Genomic DNA, 22,295 nt, shown 5'->3' on the forward strand with positions numbered 1-22,295 from the left:
GCAAGAACCATACCACTGTCCGTCTGGTTGTCCTTTATAAGAGAAAATGAGATGGCACAGTTGACTGAAAGTACACACTAACTAGCCAGTTAAGCAAACCGATTTCTTAACCCACCTATCAGACCATGTCCTTGCTCCAGTGCCCTTCAGAGGACAGTAAAGGTAGGTTAGCCAGAAACCAAGCAAGCTACAAAAGGAAGCAACTACCTTCTAGAAGTAGACCCTGGCCTGGGAGAAGAAAAAATTCCTAAAGTCACAGCAAAAGATCCTGTTTCCATCCCTCTTTTCACATGGACACTATTTTTATTTCAGCCATATTGGGCATAAAGCCAGACTACCTTGAACCTTGGACCAGGGGTTTACTTATGGAGAAACCAAAGTTTCATCTCCATCATGACCCCATGACATATCCCCTCAAAGACAACCTTATAATGGGGCGCCAAGACTTTAATGCTTAGGCTAATATTTACCTAGCTAGTGTTTCATCCTTTGTATTATTTCTAAGCGTATTTGTAAAAGATGTACTTACATCTGGGATTACTTTTACTTCTGGTTCTTCCAATGGGATATCTTCAAATGTTTTTACACTCACAGGCCGGCTCTTTCGCTTACTGTTCTGCAGATACTGACTGCAAAAGAACAAATATTTATATTTTAGTGGTGGTGCCTTTGGCTGCAGATACCACAAGCGATACCTAAGTTCATTATCTTTCAACCACAAGTTTAATAACAACCTTCAAAACATCCTTTGGAAAAAAAAATTTTTTTTTTAAATCTTTCTCTGCTAGCACACACTGAAAGCTTAATTTCCTGTGAAAGTCCATTTAAAAGTATAATATAACTGAGGGACCTCGATGAGCCCCTGTTCCTTTGAATCATACTTCTGAGGTCCAGAGCTGGATTCAAGACAAAAACAGCACACCCCACTATCAGTTGCCTTCTGCTTGGCTTCCTGATGGTGTATGACTCCCCCACTGAGCGCTAGATATATTACTGAGCAGTTCACATCTTTCTGACCCTCTCCTAGGAACATTTTTCTAGATAATTCTTGAAGAGGAATCATTCAATAAAATCTGGACAGAGGAAACACCTGTAGGTCTCCCTAAAGGAAAGTGAACCCAGAAGAGATCTGAAGACAACGCCTCTCTTCTACATGTAATAAAATCTTAGTATGTAGGGGGGAAAGTGAGCTAAGTCTCATGACTCCAATTTTTAGCCCCTCAAGCTGCCCACTTCAGGGAAGAGCAGTGTTTTGAGAGTCATAGATATTCTGATTATTTCAGAGTCTACTACCACTGACTCTACAAACTCAAGGAAGACATGAATATGCAAGTCACCCCATGTTTAAAATGTATTGGCAACAGCATTCCTCACTAGCTTGGGGGAGATTTGGAGGAGATGAGTGACATGGCAAATATTGACCTTAGTGTTCTTAGGAAAAATAATGCTCTATGATTAAAGCTTATTTTTCCCTTTGGAATTCCAAAAGGTGTCAGTTTTCTTCAGGAGCCCAAAGAATAAAGTTCATCAGACAATAAACCACCTCTTCCCAAGGGGTGCCTCTTCTCTGCCAAATGGTTTTGCAAGAGTCTGGGTGATCCTATCAAAGTCTTGTGTAGCTCAAGCGGAGAGAAGGGATGTCTTCCTCATAGAGCTCATGAGGGTAGCAAATACACTCTTCACTCCTTTCCCAGCCTGTCTCCCGCAACCAGCAGACTTCTGGAACCTGTTACATTCTCCTTGAGCCAAAGGAAGAGAATGGAAACTGAGCCTCCCCCCTCTCCACCGGCTGGCTGATTCTTTCCTTCACAGAGGGGAAATAATGCCGTTTACCAGTGACCTCCTCCCTCGGAACATGATATACAAGAATCAGGGTAAGCTCACTCTCTCCTTAGTCCTGTTCCTAAAAGTGGTGCTGGCCAAAAACGATCATTCATTCATTCGCTTATTCAGGAACCCCTTCTTGAGAATCTGTCACGGGTCAGGCACTGGACCAGAGGCTCTCCACACTTCATTTCAAGGTATCGTCACAGTTAAACATATCTTGAGGTATTATCACCTCAACTTTTTAGGAACTTGTCCATAATCACATAACTAGAATAGTAGGGTTTATTACTGGACAGTGAGGAGCCACTACAGAATTTCATGCGTGTGACTGACAAGGGCAGGTATGCCCTTTAGGAAGCTGACTCGAGACTGAGAAAGGTAAGACCAGAGACCGAGAGAACAAGAGAACGATTCGGGAGATATCCCACTTATCCAGGAGAAAGAAGGGCGGCCTGTTAATGAAAGAGAATGCCCCTGGGGTTTGAAGAAGTGGGTGGATCCCAGAAACATCTGGGGAGATCCAGTGAACTAGAGCAGAGACCTGCAATAATGCAGCCACCTTAGAGAAGACGGTTCCTTGAATTCTGAGCCCCAAAACTGAAAAAAAAAAAATGCTATGGCCCTTCTCCTTCAGGAGAGACAAAGCGTTTTCACAGATACTGCTGCCTCTGCTCCTCACAAAGCTATGAAAGAGTTCTTTTTATTATTCCCCTTGTGGAGATGAGGAAGCCAAGTTTTAGGAAGAAAATGGCTTGTAAAGACCAGAACCGGGACTCAAACTTAGATCTTCAGACTCCAAAGTCCATGCAGGGTTTCTGTTTACTCTACTTCACACTGACTCCCTTAGAAAAGAATCAGGAAGGAAAAGGACAAAGAGAAGCGGCAGACGCAATTGTTCAAGTCTTTAGTAAGTCCATGCGTAGGCACTGCCGTGTATGCTGACCGAGCGGTGGGCTGGGAGTAGGGGTGGTGAGTGTGCACTGCAAAAGGCCAAAGGACAGTCCATTTCAAGTGATCTAATATCAGAGCCAAATTCAAAAACATCTAGCCAGTGGGCTGCCTCGGGCATCCATCCATAAGGGGCATTAACCATCACTAGCAATTAACCTATCTGAAAATAAAGTGGTATGTACCAAAATCTTTCTCTGGGAGACAATTACAAAGAAATTTTTGATAAGCTGCTTGGGATGGAAGGTGAAACTCCCTGAGGAAATGGCAGAGCCACCGAAGATAGTCCTCAAACTGCCCTCAAAGAAAAACGAGTTTTCTCGGGATTTTTTTTTTGTTGTTTTTTTAGGGTTTTTTTTTTTCCCCCCTGTGTTGAATTGCAGAAAGCATGCACACTGGGGCTGCGCTTCCCCCCCCTGTGTTGTCTTGCAGAAAGCATGCACACTGGGGCTGCGCTGATCCACAGGGGAAATTAGAGACCAAGCTAAGTCTAGACATAAGTGGTCCTTCCCCCCCGCACACTCCTCAGCCTCTTCTCTAAAGAAATGCTGAACAAATATTTTTAAAATAGTTTCAAGGGCAACAAATCACAAGGCAAGCTCCCACAGTGATGTGTCTGTCCAGCCCTATTTATGATGCACTGGGATTGAAAATTATAAGGGAGAAGTAAGTGAGAAAGACGCCTCTGCTTTTCTGCTCAGCTGGAAATGTGCAAGAGGGTCAGACAAGTCCCCCGAGAGGTACCCCGGCCTCGTCTCATTCCCCCCGAGCAGCAGAGCCCTAAGACAACACCAGAATGAGGTGTGCCGAGAACAGATGCCTCTATTCCGCCTTCCTTGGAACCCGGGTGATTGAATCGTAACCTCGAGTCTTATTTTTAATAAAAAGGAATCGGTGGAAGGGATTGGAAAGGGGACACAGACAAAAGATTCCAATTTCCATTCTAGCTTCCAAATTATGGCTGGATAAAAGAGAAACTGGACTGGAAAGACCAATTCAAAAATCACAGCCAGAAAATCAAAGCCAGGCCTGTGTCGGGGGCTGTGGTGTCACAGTTGTCCACGCTTCTGGGGATAAATGCTAACAGTCCTTTTTTTTAGATGCAGCATCGTATTTGGCACTTCCATTACACATGCATGACTTCATTCCCTGCCCAGCACCATATGCAAAGCACCTAAGCGAGCCAAGAGGCTGCCGGCGTGGGTCCTCACTCTGCTTGGTCACAGCAAACTCAGGGAATAGGATTCAGCTCACATGGCTTTCTGTGAAAGGACAGGCCATATGAGTGTTGCAGGAACAAGGATTACACTAGAAGACAGGAGCTTGCACAAGGGGCTCACGAGCACAGGAGTGAAATTCTAGTCCATTTCACACTCCCGGACGGCCCGTTCTTGCCCGGGAGGAAACAGCATTGACTCAGTATGCCGAAGACCTGGGTTCCTCTCAAGGACATGATTCTAAACTGCTCACTTCATGGCTATTCTTTGTTGAGTGCTTTCAAGTGCCAGGCACTTAGAAATACATGATGTCATACCATAGTCATTTTCAAACCACACCAGTTACACAAGGAAACAGAGGGGGAGGCTGGGGAATCTGGGTCCACTCACTGCTATGGAGAGGGCAAGCCCACCTAGTCCTATCTGACCCTAACACCTGCATGTTTAACCACAAGGTCGTACTGCCTCAGGTCATCGAGCTGAGCCTCATGGTCAGCTTCTGCAACAATAACAACAACAAAAAAAGACAGCAGTTTCCACCTTGCCTAAATCAGAGGGCTTTGTGGGCGAAAATCTGATCCTATGTGGAAAAGGTCTTTAAAAAATGCCAAATGCTCTTGCCGGCAGTGGGATGGTCAGCTCACTTGGCTTCCAGCCACTCCGTGCTCGCCTCTTGTCTCATCACAGGTCCTGCTGCCCTGCACGATTCCTGTGGGCAAACTCCACAGGGCCTCTGCAGCATCACGGAAACGTGGCCACCTGGCCAAGTTCCAGACACAGGAGAGAGCTCCTTGCCCCTCCCTGTGGCCACTCAGGCACACTCAGGGCAGCAGGCTGGGCTCATGCCATCAGGGGTTCCAGTGAAAGGAGGAAAACACTCAAAAGGGTTGGGAAAGAGACAGAGCAGAGTGAAGTGGTGCCAAGCTTAATGGAGGCCATTTTACAATCACGCTTTCCTCTGCACAGGTGCTAGCAGAGAGGAGAAAAGAAAACTGCCTTCGAACCCCTTCTAAATTAGAAAGGACTGCAGTGCATGTGTTTTAAATAAGCTCAGATGTCCCATTATGCAAATAAAATGCTGAAAATCAGACTCCAGAGGGGCTTCAGAGATGTGGTGTCCAGTCTAATTCAGGACACAGCCCATGGCCTTCCGTATCCTCGCCAGAGAGCCGTAAGTGTGTTTTCATATATGCCCAGGACACTTCCTTCCTGAATCTTTCCTAAGCCATTTAATTCACATTAATAAAAGCATACATGGGGATCATTTAAATGCAGATGTCTCTGTAAAATTGGTCTCTTTTTCTGGAGATTAACAGACGATGGCATTCCAGCTATTTGCAGCTGCAGGGCTTAGAATTCTTGATGGAAGAGCTGTGGCAACAACATGGGCGACAGATGGAGGGAACTCACCTACCCAGACCCTCTGCAAGGAGCATTCCCATGTGGAAGAGCCTCAGGGCTAAAGATAAACGTGGAAGTGGGATGTGGCAGCCTTACAAAATGTCTTACTCCCACTCCCCCTCTCTGAGATGGCTGAAGCCCCCAGAGGGCATGCTGGTCACATACGTACAGTACCTGATGCCTGCTGTGTTGTCATAATGGAATTTGGGGTCACACACTTCCTCTTCTTCCATACAGGAAACAGGTGAGGTAGGCAGAGAGAGTCCAGAATCCTCTTCCATGCTCAAAGTCTCTGATATAGGAAGAACAATGTAGTCTTTGCCATCCTGAAACAATAAACACAGAATGCTATTGTTATGGCTTCAGTCCTTCAACAGTCTTTTCAGGATAAAGGCCACGGGGACTTCGTGGCTGTGGAGCACGTTGCTTTCACTCTAGAACACAGACATTCAAGACAGTCGAACTCAGCTGTCAAATACAGAAGGACATGTGAAAGGGGTGCGTGAATGGAGGTATACTGAAAACAAGATGCATAAGGGGACCACAGAGACCTGTGGTCACCATGAAAACACAGCAGGCTGTGGTCACAGGTGTAACAACCGAACACAAAGAGCGACACGGAGCTGAGAAATTATGTTGACACAAAGCCCTGTCTGCCCCCCAAAGGGCATGGTGGCCATGTTTAACCTTTACATTTCAAGGCAAGGGAAAAATTAACGAGTCTAGGAAAAGCAATAACTGGGCAGGAAAACAGGTCTTCTGAAAAAAGGCTGTGCAGTTGAACGTTAATCAAGACAAAGAAATGGCAGGGGGCCAGCACTTAGCGTAATGGCTATGTTGCTGAACTCCCCTGTAGTCAACCATGGTTCGAGTCCCAGACTTGGTGGCTTAAACTCATGCTGGCCGCGTGTGCGTGCATGCCCAACATGCGCCCTATAGCAAAAACCTCTCCAACAAAAAAATTATTTTATTTAATTTTTAAATTAATTTATTTATTTTAATTTGACTAGAGAGAGACAGAGTGAAGGAGAGCAAGAGAGATGGAAAGTGAGAAAGCAAGCCACCAGGTCCAAGACTCAAACCATGGTTGGTCACGTGGGAGTCCAGTGCCCTTAACCACCATGCCACCTGCCCACCCCAGTTGTTTTTTTGTTTTGTTTTTTGTTTTTTGTTTTTTGTTTTTGTTGTTGTTGTTGTTGTTTTTAATTTAAAGAGCATTTGAAATTGTAACGGAAAGAGAAGCAGGAAGGAGTAGGAGTGGTTTGCTCCCAGGTTGGGAATCAGCGTCTCATTTGCCTTTGGGGGTAATTATGGCTTTTAGGAAAGCAGTTGCTCAGCGCTGGAAGACTATGTCTTGTTATTCGGTGGTTGAGTGGATGGCAGTAGGAGAGTCCTTGACAACTAGGTACTTTCTGCACAAGTGTCTCGGATGGAGCTGACGTACCTGCTGGGCATTAGCTTGTAACAGGTTTCCCAGATGTTCCACCAACTCTGAAAATGTGGGTCTCTGGCTGGGTTCCCCGTGCCAGCAGTCAAGCATGGTCTGGTACCTAGAAAAGCAGAACACGACATCATTAAGTACCTCTTTCCACCTGCATCTGATGCTGAAAATAAGCACTGGAGTGGGTAAATGTTCATAAAGACTCCACCACGATTCAAGATGCTAAATAGAGCTACAAGACGGCATAAGACACGGAGCTCCGCCCTCAGATGCAAAGTGTATATCGAGAAGAAAGCATCACAAATCAACAGCTAAGAAGAACCGACTGGCGAGTATGGAAAAGAAGGTGCTGTGGTTTCAAGAAGCGAGGACTCTGTGTTTGACATTATCAAGTAGAGGTACGAGCGAGAAGGACGACACAAACTGAACCTTGATGGAGGCAGGGAGATGACAGATGATAATATGGATAGATGATAGATTAGATAGGCAGACAGATGGCCATAGACAGACAAACAGAATGAGGAGAGAGTTTGTGAACAAGGAAAAGAGCAGAAGACACTTCTTCAAGTCTTACATTTCTGGTGTGGTATAATCCGGGGCCCTCATTCTAGTTCCTTCTTTCAATCGCCTACAAAATTCCTCATCAATCTTTACTCCAGGATATGGAGAAGCACCTAAAATAAGGCAAGAAGGAAAAATGTCTTGACGTTTCTCTGGTAGAAATCCCTGAGCCTAATTCTTACACATCTTCCTGGTCCATTTATCTTTGATCAAATTTGGGTTTGGTTTGGTTTGGTTTTTAGATACTGTACCATTTTAAACTTTTAAGAAGTTTCATCTGATAAAGGTCAAATATAGACAAGAAAAAGACATGTTGGGGGGCTGGCTACCAACATTATTATTTGGAGTCTGGATGGAGGGAGAGGAGTAAGAGGCTTACCTAAGGAAAATATTTCCCAGAGCAAAACACCGAAAGACCACACATCACTCTGAATTGTGTACACTCTGTCAAAAATTGTTTCTGGGGCCATCCATTTCAAAGGGAGACGAGCCTAAGAGGGTAGAAGACAAACCATCAGAACCCAGATTGGCAGATATCAGAAGAAAACAACTTCATTTGTTCCTGAACCCAGGTCCTGAAGCTTGCTACGAGGAGTTTGAATTCTGCAACTTACTAGAGCGCCGGATTGATTTTTGCAACTTACATCTCCTTTTCTGACATAATCTGGGTCTTTATAAATATCCCGGGCCAAGCCGAAGTCACAGATTTTAACCACGTTCTTCTCCGACAAGAGGATATTCCGTGCCGCCAGGTCCCTATGGATACACTGCAAAGAGAACCGTGTGCATTAGGTGTTGGCCAGCGGAGTCTTCTACAGCTGTTGTGACCTCATGCTTCAAAACAATCCCACATCAGACAACCAGCTGATTAGCAGGGACCGGTGAGTGTCTTTTTTCAACACTTCAGGAAGAAAGTCTCTGAGTTTCGTTGAGACACACATCTGTTTATTCCATAAACAGCCCCAGTGTTGGGAGGTAAATAATTAAGTTATAGTATGATGACAGAGTCATAAATAGACTTCTCTAGGACACAATTCAAAACGTGTTTCTGGTCACATCCACACATCCCTTTGGCCTGACACCACCTATGGTTAAAAACGTCTTATTCTAACGAGGACCCAGAATGAGGTTTATTCTGAATGAATGCACGGAAACCAGAAACAAGGTTTGGTGTTCTTTGGCCCCTTCCCCATTCTGTATGGGACTGAAGTGGGATAAATGGGACTAGGTTAGACAAATAATTCCCAGTGGGGCATATCCTGTTTTTAAAAAGTTTATCATAAAGGTCTATAGAACAATTTCAGCCTATGGTGAGTCAGGTGTATTTTCTAGCGTACTAGAAAATAAAACAGAATTCACTTGGCTTTCCTTCTATTCTTGGTAGCTCCTCCGTTTCCCCTTCTTATTTTATTTATTTATTTAAAAATTTGTGTTTATTATTATTTTTTTTTAATTTGCTATAGGGCATGGGTGCTCATCAGAGAGAAACAGAAAGAGAGAGAGAAAGTAAGAAACCAAGCCATAAGGGCCAGGACTCAAACGATGGTCAGCCATGTGGGAGTCCCGTGCCTTAATCACCAGGCCACCTGCTGGCTCCTGTGTCTTCTTCTTCTATATCCTTCTCTAATTTCATCTGACTTCCTTCTATTAGGCACCTTCAACTCCACGTGGAAAATTTGTGAGAGAACGAGAGTTCTCTGGGGAGCATTAAAAATAGAAAGGAATTTGAAAGGCTTGGATGAGAATTCTCAAGTCAGCGTGGGAATGATCACATGAGGCAGACATTCCCCACCACCACCCAACCCCTACCCAGCATGGTGAGCCTGCTACCACTGTCCCCTGAACAAGGCGTATTCAGACGCCCACTCTCTAGCATGATTGAGCGAGGCCAGGCTACGTTCCTCCCCCTAAGCAAAGGGTTTCTTTTTTGTGTGTAACAACCAGGTGATAGTCAAGAAATCACCTGGAAGACATAAAGAAAGTTAAAGGAGGGACCAGCAGTTAGTGCAATGGCTGTGTCGCTGGACTCCCAGGTAGTCGACCATGGTTCGAGTCCTGGACCCGGTGGCTTAAACTCACGCCAGGCACGTGTGCGTGCATGCCCAAGATCCTGAGAGGAGAGTGGAGGAGAAGGGATTGCAGTGTGGCCATCCCCCGGGGAGGGGGGTGGGGTGATTTCTCGCTTTCTGTCTCTCTGTCTCTCTCTGTCTTTCTGGTGAGTGCACACGCCCTATAGCAAAAAAAAACCTCTCCAAAAAAAAGAAAGAAAGTTAAAAGAGTCTCACCCCCCCTCAGCTCTCCAGCCTTCTCACCTCCACACCCATTCCCTTCCCAATCACGAAAGGAACCATGTCTAAATGGTGAACTCTGGACTTAAAATAATAATACATCCTAATCTCCAAGAAGGGCAAGGGGCTTTTCTTTGGGAAAATCCTGTGAAGATTTGAGCTCTCTCCCTTCCCTTTGAAAGAGAAAACCCAAGAACGATGATGCAGAATAAACATCCCAGATTCTGAGAAACTTTAAACTTTAGGGGGAAAAAAAATGTGTTGGTGATTTCACTTTAACTTAGAAAACAAAACAACACAAGAAAACCTTACGTCTTTCCTTCCCCCAATAGGCTGCAGCATATCTGATTACTCCACTTATCTTGTTTCTCCTAGAGCTACTCTGTGGTTATTGAGATATGCCTAATGAAAGAATCCTACATAGGTCAAAAGACAAGGGACTAGAGCCACGTTGTGACCAGGCTTAGTCGGTCCTCTGTGACCTAGTCTCTGCACATTCTGAGGTGCAAGAGCAGTTCAATCTCACCTCCACTAATTTAGTTTTATCCATTATAATGGCATCCTTATAGGAAGAGAAGTGTGTGATACAGACATCCACAGAAAGAAAACCATATGAAGACACAGTTGTACTAAAGAAAGTTCCTAGGAAGAAACAACTCTACTGACAGCTTGACTTTGGACGTCTAGCTGCCAAAATTGTGGACAAATAATTTTCTAGTGTTTAAGCTACCTAGTCGGTGATACTTTGTTATGTAAGCCCTCTGCAAATGAATACATCCAGATACCAGCAGAATCAGTTGGTCAGGGGACCAGCAGTTGGCATAATGGCTATGTCACTGGACTCCCATGCAGTTGACCATGGGTTGAGTCCCTGACCTGATGGTTTAAACTCACACTAGGCGCATGTGCGTGCGTGCCCAAGATCCCGAGAGGAGAATGGAGGAGAAGGGATTGTGGTATGGCCATCCCCCCCTGGGGGGGTGATTTCTCGCTTTCTGTCTCTCTGTCTCTCTCTGTTTTTCTGGCAAGCACACGTGCCCTCTAGAAAAAAATCTCTCAAAACAAACAAACAAACAAACAAAAAGAATCAGTTGGTCATAAGTTCTATTTGGTGAATTTTTAGCAAAAGTAAATAGTTTGGTTGATAGGCAGGAGAAGCCAGGAGATCATAACTGAAGGCAAAGGGGACATATTCAGCTCACCATGCTCCAAGAATCTCTCTCACTGTGTACAATTCTTTGCACTTAATGGCAAAATGATACACATTCATTATCATTCATTGCCACCCATGAAAGGTACTTTAAAATTCAACATTTGTCTAGAAGGCCAGCGGTGGGGGTTGACGCGATATGATTTCTGTCCAGTGCTCTGAATGTCAAAGTGACGAAATTCAATGAAGCGCAGGTAAATGGCAGGAGTAACTATGACTCTCTTAAGTTAGCCAAATGCCTTGTCATCTAATTAGTGATGCGCATGAATGGATGAACGAGATTCCTACTGTCCCTACCTACTATCCAGCAAAACCACAGCCAAGGGAATGGGCTTGGTGGAATCAGCAGGGAAATAAGACCCCGTTGAGCTTGATTTTAGTCTGGCACGCCGAAGAGACATGAGAGGTGTAGAATAAGTGGGAGATCCCAGGTGCCCTCCAATCTCCGCAAGGGGGCAGGGCGGGGTCCATTGGCCTTGCAACATGCATGGCATTCCCTTTGAAAAAGCAATGTAATACACTGTAAAGTTATATGCAATCCAGTGTAATATAAACAAGATTATGATGATAATAAAAAATAAATAAATAATTTTAAAAGTCAACATTTGGATTTTTTTAAAAAGAAAAACATAGATCTGTTTTGATTTTCCATTTTACATATGTACTTTAACTTACATAGTTGTAAATTATACAAACTTCTAGCTGTTTCATTAACCAGTAGGAAAGCTTTGCTTAAAGGAAAACATGTGAAAAACCCAAATCTGAACATTCTTTTTATTTTTAATATCCAGGATGATTTCCTTTAGGAAGATAAAGATTTCTATTTATATATGTCTGTGGACTATCTTTCCTTCACCACTGATTACCTGCTACTGCCTGTCTCATAGAAGAAGGTTATGCTCCAAATTTTAGAGCAGGACGGACGACGCTATTTGTCCACTCCTCACTGGAATATGATATGGAATGGTGAAACACAGATTGCTGAAGCCATTTTAAAAAAAATAATTATTTATTTAGCTTTATTTATTTATTTAGAGAGAGGGAGAGAAAGCCACCAGGTCCAGGACCCAAACCATGGTCAGCAATGTGGGAGTCCAGTGCCCCCAACCACCATGCCACCTGCTGACCCCGCTGAATCCATTGTTAATGGTAGCCATATCTGTTGTGCATGTCGTATTATCATTGATATAATGATGGATAAAGTTACCTTTTGCATTTCTGTACCATAGTAAAATGTCATCATTACTGCTACTAGGGTGATTGGAACTTTTTTGAGTCAGAAGAGAAGTGCTACTACGTAAAATGAAAAATTGAAACTTTTATTTCTTAGCAAATATGAACTACATAAACAAAAGTTCTGAAGTTTTTAAAGGAAAAGTTGACATGCAAATATCTAAGCAAAATAATTCCTTCAAGAGTTTAAGATTGCTAATAGCATATCTCACTAGCGTTGCATTTTCTTGCAATCCTTCTTCAATGTATTATTGTTATTCACTATATTTATTTGTTATGCTGATTACAGAAGCAAATGAGAATCCTTCCCTCTCCCTCCTCCCCCAATCTAATTATTCTTGTATTTGGACGAATTGGATGAAAATGATGTTATCTGGCTTGCCTGCATTCTTTAATGATCAGCACATACAGCTGACTGGGTAAATAAATGATTTTAGCATTTTGAAGTACAGTTGTTTTTAGTATCTGTGAAAAATTAATGAAGACAAATATAACTTTATTTTTTTCCTTCAATTTTCAACTGACCTAAGGTGACAAGTATGGCAAATAGATAAAAAATTATATCAAGTATTTACCTGTCTGTCCTGGAGCCTTTGATCCTTTGAGAGTCAGATGTAAAAGAAACTCAAGTGTTATTAAGATTAAAAAAGTGAATTGCTCAAATATTATTTGTTTACTTGATTATTTTATAAAGGTATGTATTTTTCCACAGAAAATTCAGATACAAATAAAAATGGACAAAAAGAATGTGTACTAGTTAGCTTTTACAACCAGCTGATTAGCAGGGACCGGTGAGTGTCTTTTTTCAACACTTCAGGAAGAAAGTCTCTGAGTTTCGTTGAGACACACATCTGTTTATTCCATAAACAGCCCCAGTGTTGGGAGGTAAATAATTAAGTTATAGTATGATGACAGAGTCATAAATAGACTTCTCTAGGACACAATTCAAAACGTGTTTCTGGTCACATCCACACATCCCTTTGGCCTGACACCACCTATGGTTAAAAACGTCTTATTCTAACGAGGACCCAGAATGAGGTTTATTCTGAATGAATGCACGGAAACCAGAAACAAGGTTTGGTGTTCTTTGGCCCCTTCCCCATTCTGTATGGGACTGAAGTGGGATAAATGGGACTAGGTTAGACAAATAATTCCCAGTGGGGCATATCCTGTTTTTAAAAAGTTTATCATAAAGGTCTATAGAACAATTTCAGCCTATGGTGAGTCAGGTGTATTTTCTAGCGTACTAGAAAATAAAACAGAATTCACTTGGCTTTCCTTCTATTCTTGGTAGCTCCTCCGTTTCCCCTTCTTATTTTATTTATTTATTTAAAAATTTGTGTTTATTATTATTTTTTTTTAATTTGCTATAGGGCATGGGTGCTCATCAGAGAGAAACAGAAAGAGAGAGAGAAAGTAAGAAACCAAGCCATAAGGGCCAGGACTCAAACGATGGTCAGCCATGTGGGAGTCCCGTGCCTTAATCACCAGGCCACCTGCTGGCTCCTGTGTCTTCTTCTTCTATATCCTTCTCTAATTTCATCTGACTTCCTTCTATTAGGCACCTTCAACTCCACGTGGAAAATTTGTGAGAGAACGAGAGTTCTCTGGGGAGCATTAAAAATAGAAAGGAATTTGAAAGGCTTGGATGAGAATTCTCAAGTCAGCGTGGGAATGATCACATGAGGCAGACATTCCCCACCACCACCCAACCCCTACCCAGCATGGTGAGCCTGCTACCACTGTCCCCTGAACAAGGCGTATTCAGACGCCCACTCTCTAGCATGATTGAGCGAGGCCAGGCTACGTTCCTCCCCCTAAGCAAAGGGTTTCTTTTTTGTGTGTAACAACCAGGTGATAGTCAAGAAATCACCTGGAAGACATAAAGAAAGTTAAAGGAGGGACCAGCAGTTAGTGCAATGGCTGTGTCGCTGGACTCCCAGGTAGTCGACCATGGTTCGAGTCCTGGACCCGGTGGCTTAAACTCACGCCAGGCACGTGTGCGTGCATGCCCAAGATCCTGAGAGGAGAGTGGAGGAGAAGGGATTGCAGTGTGGCCATCCCCCGGGGAGGGGGGTGGGGTGAGTTCTCGCTTTCTGTCTCTCTGTCTCTCTCTGTCTTTCTGGTGAGTGCACACGCCCTATAGCAAAAAAAAACCTCTCCAATTCATTTATAGAAAGTTAAAAGAGTCTCACCCCCCCTCAGCTCTCCAGCCTTCTCACCTCCACACCCATTCCCTTCCCAATCACGAAAGGAACCATGTCTAAATGGTGAACTCTGGACTTAAAATAATAATACATCCTAATCTCCAAGAAGGGCAAGGGGCTTTTCTTTGGGAAAATCCTGTGAAGATTTGAGCTCTCTCCCTTCCCTTTGAAAGAGAAAACCCAAGAACGATGATGCAGAATAAACATCCCAGATTCTGAGAAACTTTAAACTTTAGGGGGAAAAAAAATGTGTTGGTGATTTCACTTTAACTTAGAAAACAAAACAACACAAGAAAACCTTACGTCTTTCCTTCCCCCAATAGGCTGCAGCAAATATATTTTAACAACTAGTAGTTTTTCCTGAACCTTAATCTCGAATTTCTTGTTTAATGTAGAGGAATGCACTTTGCCCTTTCCAGAGGGGTAACCCACCAACCTCATTTCCACCGCGGTGTTTACAACCTTTGGAATATTTGTAAGTTGTCACGTCCCCACCTCAGCCTTTGTTTGGCCTACTTTTCTAATTTTAGATCTTTAATCGCTCTCATCTGAAGCCCATCCTTCCTGGCTTCTAATTATACCACTAACAAACACTTTTTGATAGATGATGATGAATGTAAAACAAAATAGACTCTACACAAAGATATTGGCAAGGCTCCGTCCCCCGCCCTTCTTGAGTCTTTGCTCAAATGCCACCTTCTTAGGGAAGCCTTCTTCATTCGCCTTGTTTAAAATTCACACACACACAGAGCATGTGCACCCACAAATATACCACCTCTGCACTCGCTTATACCTCGCCCTCTTTACTTTTCCCCATAGCACTGACTCGCATCTAACCTACTACAAATTGTACTTGTCAGCACTGTTCACCGTTTCGCCCCCCCTCCCAGAATGTAAATTCCATGAAAGAGATTTTCTCCTGTTGTTCACCACAGCATCTTCAGAGCTCAGAAGACTGCCTAGCACTTAACGGATAGTCAGTAAGTATTCTACAAATGAATTTCGTGAAATCTTAACCATACTTAAGTAGCAGAAACAGAGCCTCCCCAAGAGACCTCTTTCAAGAGTCCTAAAAGGGGTGCATAAATTACACTCCCAAACAAATACCACTGGGTTGGCACTGGAAGTCTTATTTCCAAACCTGAATCTGAAGAGACAATTGATTCCCCCTGACCTGCTTACCTTGCGCGATGCCAAGAACTCCATGCCCTTAGCCACCTGGAAGCTGTAGCAGATGAGATGCTCCAAGGTCAGGAAGTCCTTGTACAGATCCTCAGAAGCTGTTGGACGAGGCAGGAGGATGGAGGTCAATATTTGCACCAGTCAGTGCAACTGGTTTCTAAGTTTGCTAGAGTAATATTTTCTTAAGACTTAGGAGTTAATTTTCAAGAAACAGGAGCAGAGAGAAAATGCCTCTCTCTTCTGCAAATCTGCTGAAGCCCAGTAGTATTAGCCTTCATTAAACCCCACAGGGAAAATATTGATTTTTTTTTTCCATATTAGCTAAAGTGAACAAATAAATCCAAGAAGCATTGGGTCATCTGGAATGTCGACCCAACAGAAAAACATAGGAAAATAACGTCATGGCTTTCCCAATGACGTAACAAGATGAAGATAAAACTGGCATAGATACCAGGGAGAGGGGAGAGCTTTTTCAAATTCGCTGGCTTTTTTGTTTTTGTTTTTGTTTTTTGAGAGGTTTTTGCTATCGGGCACGTGGGCTCGCCAGACAGACAGAGAGAGACAGAGAGACAGAAAGCGAGAAATCAGCCCTCCACGCTACCATCCCTTCTCCTCCATTCTCCCCTCGGGATCTTGGGCACACACGCACACGCGCCCGGTGTGAGTTTTAAGCCACCGGGTCCAGGACGTGAACCGTGGTCGACTACATGGGAGTCCAGCGACATAGCCATTACACTAACTGCTGGTCCCCAAATTTGCTGTTTTAAACTGTTATTTTTTTTTGTCATGTACCCAAAGGGATAAACAATAGTTTTATATCAAGAACTCTAAAAATAAAACAATAATATTCAAGGTCATTGAACCTTTTCTCTCCAGGCTTTGTCTTGGGACAAAGGCCAAAGGTCAAAGTATAATCTACAAGGGAGAACTAAAAATACCAGAAATATATTTATTTCTCTCACTTTGAAATTACAAAGTGTTGTAAATAGATTCAGTCTGGCCTGCAAGGTTGCTTTTTCCATCAAGGGTATGAAGAGAGAAAGCAGGAACATGAACGGAAAGATGAATTTATGTAAGTTAGAGGTATTTATTTCAGTGCAAATGGTACAAATAAACACCAAGACATTAATGGGTGTTCAAAATGATCTCTAACTTTGGTCAGATAAGATAAGACTTACGGCTTTGTTTTTTGAGAGGTTTTTGCTATCGGGCACGTGGGCTCGCCAGACAGACAGAGAGAGACAGAGAGACAGAAAGCGAGAAATCAGCCCTCCACGCTACCATCCCTTCTCCTCCATTCTCCCCTCGGGATCTTGGGCACACACGCACACGCGCCCGGTGTGAGTTTTAAGCCACCGGGTCCAGGACGTGAACCGTGGTCGACTACATGGGAGTCCAGCGACATAGCCATTACACTAACTGCTGGTCCCCAAATTTGCTGTTTTAAACTGTTATTTTTTTTTGTCATGTACCCAAAGGGATAAACAATAGTTTTATATCAAGAACTCTAAAAATAAAACAATAATATTCAAGGTCATTGAACCTTTTCTCTCCAGGCTTTGTCTTGGGACAAAGGCCAAAGGTCAAAGTATAATCTACAAGGGAGAACTAAAAATACCAGAAATATATTTATTTCTCTCACTTTGAAATTACAAAGTGTTGTAAATAGATTCAGTCTGGCCTGCAAGGTTGCTTTTTCCATCAAGGGTATGAAGAGAGAAAGCAGGAACATGAACGGAAAGATGAATTTATGTAAGTTAGAGGTATTTATTTCAGTGCAAATGGTACAAATAAACACCAAGACATTAATGGGTGTTCAAAATGATCTCTAACTTTGGTCAGATAAGATAAGACTTACGGCTTCTTTCCTAGAGATAAATACCAGAATAAACAAAGATTTACTTATAATAATAATTTCATATTAAAAACGCCATGAGCTATTTTCTCAATGACTTCTTATACTTGGGGCTAAAGAGCTCTAAGTGAACAATGAGTGAAGCCTTCTCATTTTCTTTTCTTTTTTTTTTTAGTAATTATTTATTTTTAATTTTATTTATTCATTCATTTATTTTAATTTGACCAGAGAGAGACAGAGAAAGAGAGAGAGAGAGAGAAAGTGAGAAAGCAAGCCACCAGGTCCAGGACTTGAACCGTGGTTGGCCATGTGGGAGTGTCCAGAGCCTTAACCACCATGCCACCTGCTGGTCCCCAAGCCTTCTCATTTTCTACATGAAAAAAAGGAGGCAAAATTCCAAACCAATATCCGTTCTTCCCCAACACACTATCTCTACCCCTTGGGTTTCCAGCTCTTGGCTACCATTTTGTGAATGAAGAGGAAGAGAGCAGAGACAGTGTCTTTCAGTGGAGGGTCAATTAGGTGAGGCAGAGACGACCTTCCTATGCTCTTCTAGACAAGTCCCACACTCTCACTGTCTGCTCTCCTTCTGAGGAAAAGAGTATAGGCTTAAATTGTATGTGTAGTTTCATGTCAAAGGAAACTGAAGTACATTTTTTTCATTATTCATGATGGGATTCTTTTTTTTTTTTTTGGAGAGGTTTTTGCCATAGGGCATGTGAGCTCACCAGAAAGAGAGACAGAGAGACAGAAAACAAGAAATCACCCCCGAGGGGGGATGGCCATGCAATCCCTTCTCCTCCATTCTCCTCTCAGGATCTTAGGCACGCACGCACACACACACGCGCCCGACATGAGTTTAAGCCACCAGGTCCAGGACTCAAACCGCAATCGACCACATGGGAGTGCAGCGACACAGCCATAATGCCAACTGCTGGTCCCCATGATGGGATTCTTCTACACTCACACCTCGAAAAGAGTCAGATGTTGGGAAGCCCGCTCTCTATACCCACGGAACTGTCTATTCCTTCTGAGGAAAGCACAGATACAATACACAGACTCGAAGTCTTAGGAGTTAGGTTGGGGCCACCACTCTACCCATAAAAAGCACCAAAATACCATCGAAAAAAAAAAAAAACTGAATAAAGACAAGTATAAGGTCGCCAGGAAAGCCAGGACTTATTTTTCTATGCAAAAATGTGTCATGACTTTCCCAGTGACTCGATTTATTTACCAAGACTCCACCGAGGAAGTACAGTGAGCAGGAAGACTTGGTAAGCCACTTGAGGGGTAGAAACAGAGGCTCCTGACGGCCGCAGAGAAGGCCGGCTACAACGAGCCGAAAGGCATCTGCTGTGCTGAATTAGACAACACGGGGCTGAGCTGCTTAGGACGAGGAGGCTAACTGGTCACTGATCACCAGAGAGCTTCCTGGGCCCTGCCAGGACACAGTACTCAGCCTGTCCTGCTACTAAAGCACCAGGCCAATATCCTCAGAGTATTGGTTTGATTGTCACCAACTGCTTAGCCCACTTGAGTTCCTCAGATTTCTCAGGCTAGCCTGGCTGTGCCTGATAACCTAGCCGCTGCTTGTTTAGGACTTCCACCTTTCATTTTTGAAGAGAAGGAATGCAGATGATCTAGAAATTTAGGTCCCTTTCCAATACAGTAGTTCTCTCCTATCCATAAGAAATATGCTCCAAGATCCCCAGTGGAGGCTCAAAATGGTAGATAGCATCGAACCCTAAATCTACTGTCTTTTCCCATACAAACATACCTATGATAAAATTCACTTTAAAAAAACAAAAACAAAAAACTAGACACAGCAAGAGATGAACAAAGATGGCCAAGGAAAAGAAACAGAATTATAACAACATATCTCGTAATAAAAGTTCCGCGAATGTGGTCTCTCTCAAAATATCTTATTTTACCTATTTTCAGACCATGGTTGATGGGGAGTAACTGAAATCGAGGAGACTGAAACCACAGATACAGGCAGACTGTATATGAGGCAGTGCTGGACTTCTCCATGACCACACTCCTTGTGCCACTCTGTCACCTTGTCTGTTTCTATAAGAACATGCATTAAGCATGAAGGAAACATGGCCAGTACCTTCCTCTTCCTCCACATCACTGAGAGATTTCTCCTCGACGAACCCAGAGCTGGCGGAGCTCTGGCTACTGGTGATGCTGTCTAAGCGGCGTTTCAGATCCATAGGGATTTCCCCGACGTAGTCTTTCCCTTGACGGAATCGTGCCCCTTTGGTCTGTAAAGAAGCAAACAAACTCCTTCAACACAGGGCTGGTCTCTAACATGCAGCAAACTGTGGCAACAATTGTAATTCATTAAAAGAGCATAAGAAGAACAGCTATTTCAGGATTATGCAGTCTCTGGACTGAGATTTGGGGTACATTTTATACATCATCAGCTTTCTTACCTAAAGCTTAGCTCTTATCTAGATTAAAGAAATAAGTGCCTCAGGGCCAGCAGATGGTGTGGTGGTTAAAGGCACTGGACTCCCACATGGCTGACCATGGTTTGAGTCCTGGACCAGGCAGTTTGCTTTCTCTCTCTCTGTCTCTCTCTCTCTCTTTCTCTTTTCCTCTCTGTGCAAATTTAAATAAATAAATAAATAAAGTTAAATAAAATAATTCAAAAATATTTAAGTGCCTCATTTCCAGGAGCATGCAGACACACTTCCCCAGCAGGGTGCCTTCACAGAGGAAGGTGCCCCTCCATGGAGCCTCATCTGGCTGGAGAGAGTGTAATCGAGAGCTCTCTCTCCCCTGCCCTTCCCTTTCCTTGCACATACTCACCTCCTCCCCCACTCTGGCACCACCTATTAATGGCTCAATTGATGAAAATCACAAAAATAAAGCACAAGAAGCCTATGTCCCCCAGAAGGTAGAGGAGGACGTTTTGACAGCCACGATGCAAAGTAAGAAGATGCCTCACAAGTCCCTCATACAATTTCAGCTGAATAACTAACCTGTACCACTTTGACCTATCCTTTATTTAATAGCCAGACAGAGTTGAGCCAAGAAATGACATACCTTGTAGGGAACGAATTCATTTCTCTTGCCCCTTAAGTAAGTTGATAAATTTCCAAACTTGCAGAATTCCACAATCACCATAAGTGGCCCTGCAGATAGTACGACACGTCAAGGAAGGAAATTATGTTTGCCCTCGTGTTTTCTACTAAACTTTTCATGTATTTATGAACCCAAAAGTACTGTAGAAGGCTATGAGCTTCCACTGAGGCGGGATTGCCGAACCTAGCTGGCCCCAGGCCCCACCCATTATATTTTTCCTTTTGCAAAAGGCAATTCCACATCAAGATGAACCAAAATTTCAGAAGATAACTCATCTATCTGCTTTCCAATGCAGTCACCTAAGACGACTCTATTTGGGGGAGCTAAATCCTAAGGTCCTTTGCTTTCAAGTCTGGAGAGAAGTTTTCTCATCTGCACACCTGCACCACAAGCTGCAAACTATCATAGTGACGTGGCATTTCTTAATTCAGGAAAAGTTTGAGAACAATTTAATCATACCCACTAAACCTCCATGAAATATGTTTATATAGAGGAATCTGCAAACTATTCCAAGTTAAGGAAATCAAGGCCATGGGGGTTGAGTGGTTTCTTCAAATACTCGTAGAGAAGCAGATGTCAGAATCAGACACCCAGAACGATCCACGGTTACTCACCTCCTGGCTTGGTACAGGCCCCCAGGAGGTTGACCACATTGAGATGGTGGCCGATGTGAATGAGGATCTTGAGTTCAGACATGAGGGCTCGGTGTTCGCTGTGCGTCGCCCCTTCTACAAATACAGGGCAAAGAGGAAAATCAAAAATGCAGGCCTGGCCTGAGGGTGACTGACACCCGTCTCTCCACTGCGTGCAACCCTGTGTCTCACCTCCCCAGGGACAATACAATGGTAACCTCATTGACAGTCTAAGTACATGTCTTTAAAAGTCAGGTGTGAATTCTGTTTTCTCATTCAAAATCAAATTCTTACTTTAAGTCAACCCAGAATGTCTGCTTTTTTTTTTTTTTTTTAAACAATCCATTGTAACGTCTTTTACAAAATGGAAAACACAACTGTAATGGGATCGTGCCAGACTGTCTTCCTTTATAAAACGGGACTTTTAGGCTTCAAGTTTATTACTATGCTTTTTAGGGCCTGTCACCGCAGTGCTTCCTCCTGAGGAAGCAGCGCCGCGTATTAAACGTCCTCATGTGTATACTGATGTCCCAGCCCGTCTGTGCCAGGAAGGCAATTTGCCAAGGGCCTTGCCAGCTGGCACATGAGGCTGCGGGGCCGAGAGCACACGTTTGCTCCTGGACAGGCTGCTACGCTTCCCTCCACTTTTAGAGGCATGGTCCAGGCCTCAGCCTCTGGTGAGCTACCTCCAAACGACATAGCCCACTGGGCTTAAGGGAGAAAGGGCAAAAGAAAAAGATGCTTTGAAATGTACAAGACCCGGTGGCAAAAGGCTCGCAGTACGGTCCTCATTAAGGGCAGAACATCATAATTAGAGCAAAAAGCTTTGTCTGCATCACTTCCCAAATTGATATGGCAGGACCAGAATGCCATTGCTATTAGGATTCATGGTTATTTATAAAGCTTTTAATTTTTAAAACATCATTCAGAATCTTTTTTTCCTAGTACAATCATTCTTTATATATATATACACACATATATAGACACACACATATATATAGACTTATGCATACATATACATGTACATGTATGTGCATGTATGTATATATAAATATATGCACGTGTGTACGTGTGTGTGTGTGTGTGTGTGTGTGTGTATTCTCCCCCATAGGGCACACGTGCTTGCCAGAGAGGAAGAGAGAGAGAAAACGAGAAATCAATCCCCCAGGGCAGATGGCCACACTGCAATCCCTTCTCCTC

General features: G+C 43.4%; 1 protein-coding gene across 1 annotated transcript in view; it reads right to left on the reverse strand.

Moving 5' to 3' along the window:
* KDR (kinase insert domain receptor) overlaps positions 1-22,295 on the reverse strand; it is a 58,218-nt gene that overhangs the window by 4,268 nt on the left and 31,655 nt on the right. The window contains exons 19-29 of the mRNA XM_006143686.3: positions 21,078-21,191; positions 20,425-20,513; positions 19,484-19,637; positions 15,516-15,613; positions 8,040-8,162; positions 7,775-7,886; positions 7,409-7,508; positions 6,838-6,943; positions 5,568-5,719; positions 530-629; positions 1-32 (exon numbers count right to left, since the gene is read on the reverse strand). Of these exons, the coding sequence (XP_006143748.1) occupies positions 1-32; positions 530-629; positions 5,568-5,719; positions 6,838-6,943; positions 7,409-7,508; positions 7,775-7,886; positions 8,040-8,162; positions 15,516-15,613; positions 19,484-19,637; positions 20,425-20,513; positions 21,078-21,191 (1,180 nt within the window). The remainder of the gene's footprint in view (positions 33-529; positions 630-5,567; positions 5,720-6,837; positions 6,944-7,408; positions 7,509-7,774; positions 7,887-8,039; positions 8,163-15,515; positions 15,614-19,483; positions 19,638-20,424; positions 20,514-21,077; positions 21,192-22,295) is intronic.

The sequence above is a fragment of the Tupaia chinensis genome, unplaced genomic scaffold (genome assembly GCF_000334495.1).
Source record: "Tupaia chinensis unplaced genomic scaffold, TupChi_1.0 Scaffold000102_1, whole genome shotgun sequence".
NCBI classification, from domain to species: Eukaryota; Metazoa; Chordata; class Mammalia; order Scandentia; family Tupaiidae; genus Tupaia; species Tupaia belangeri.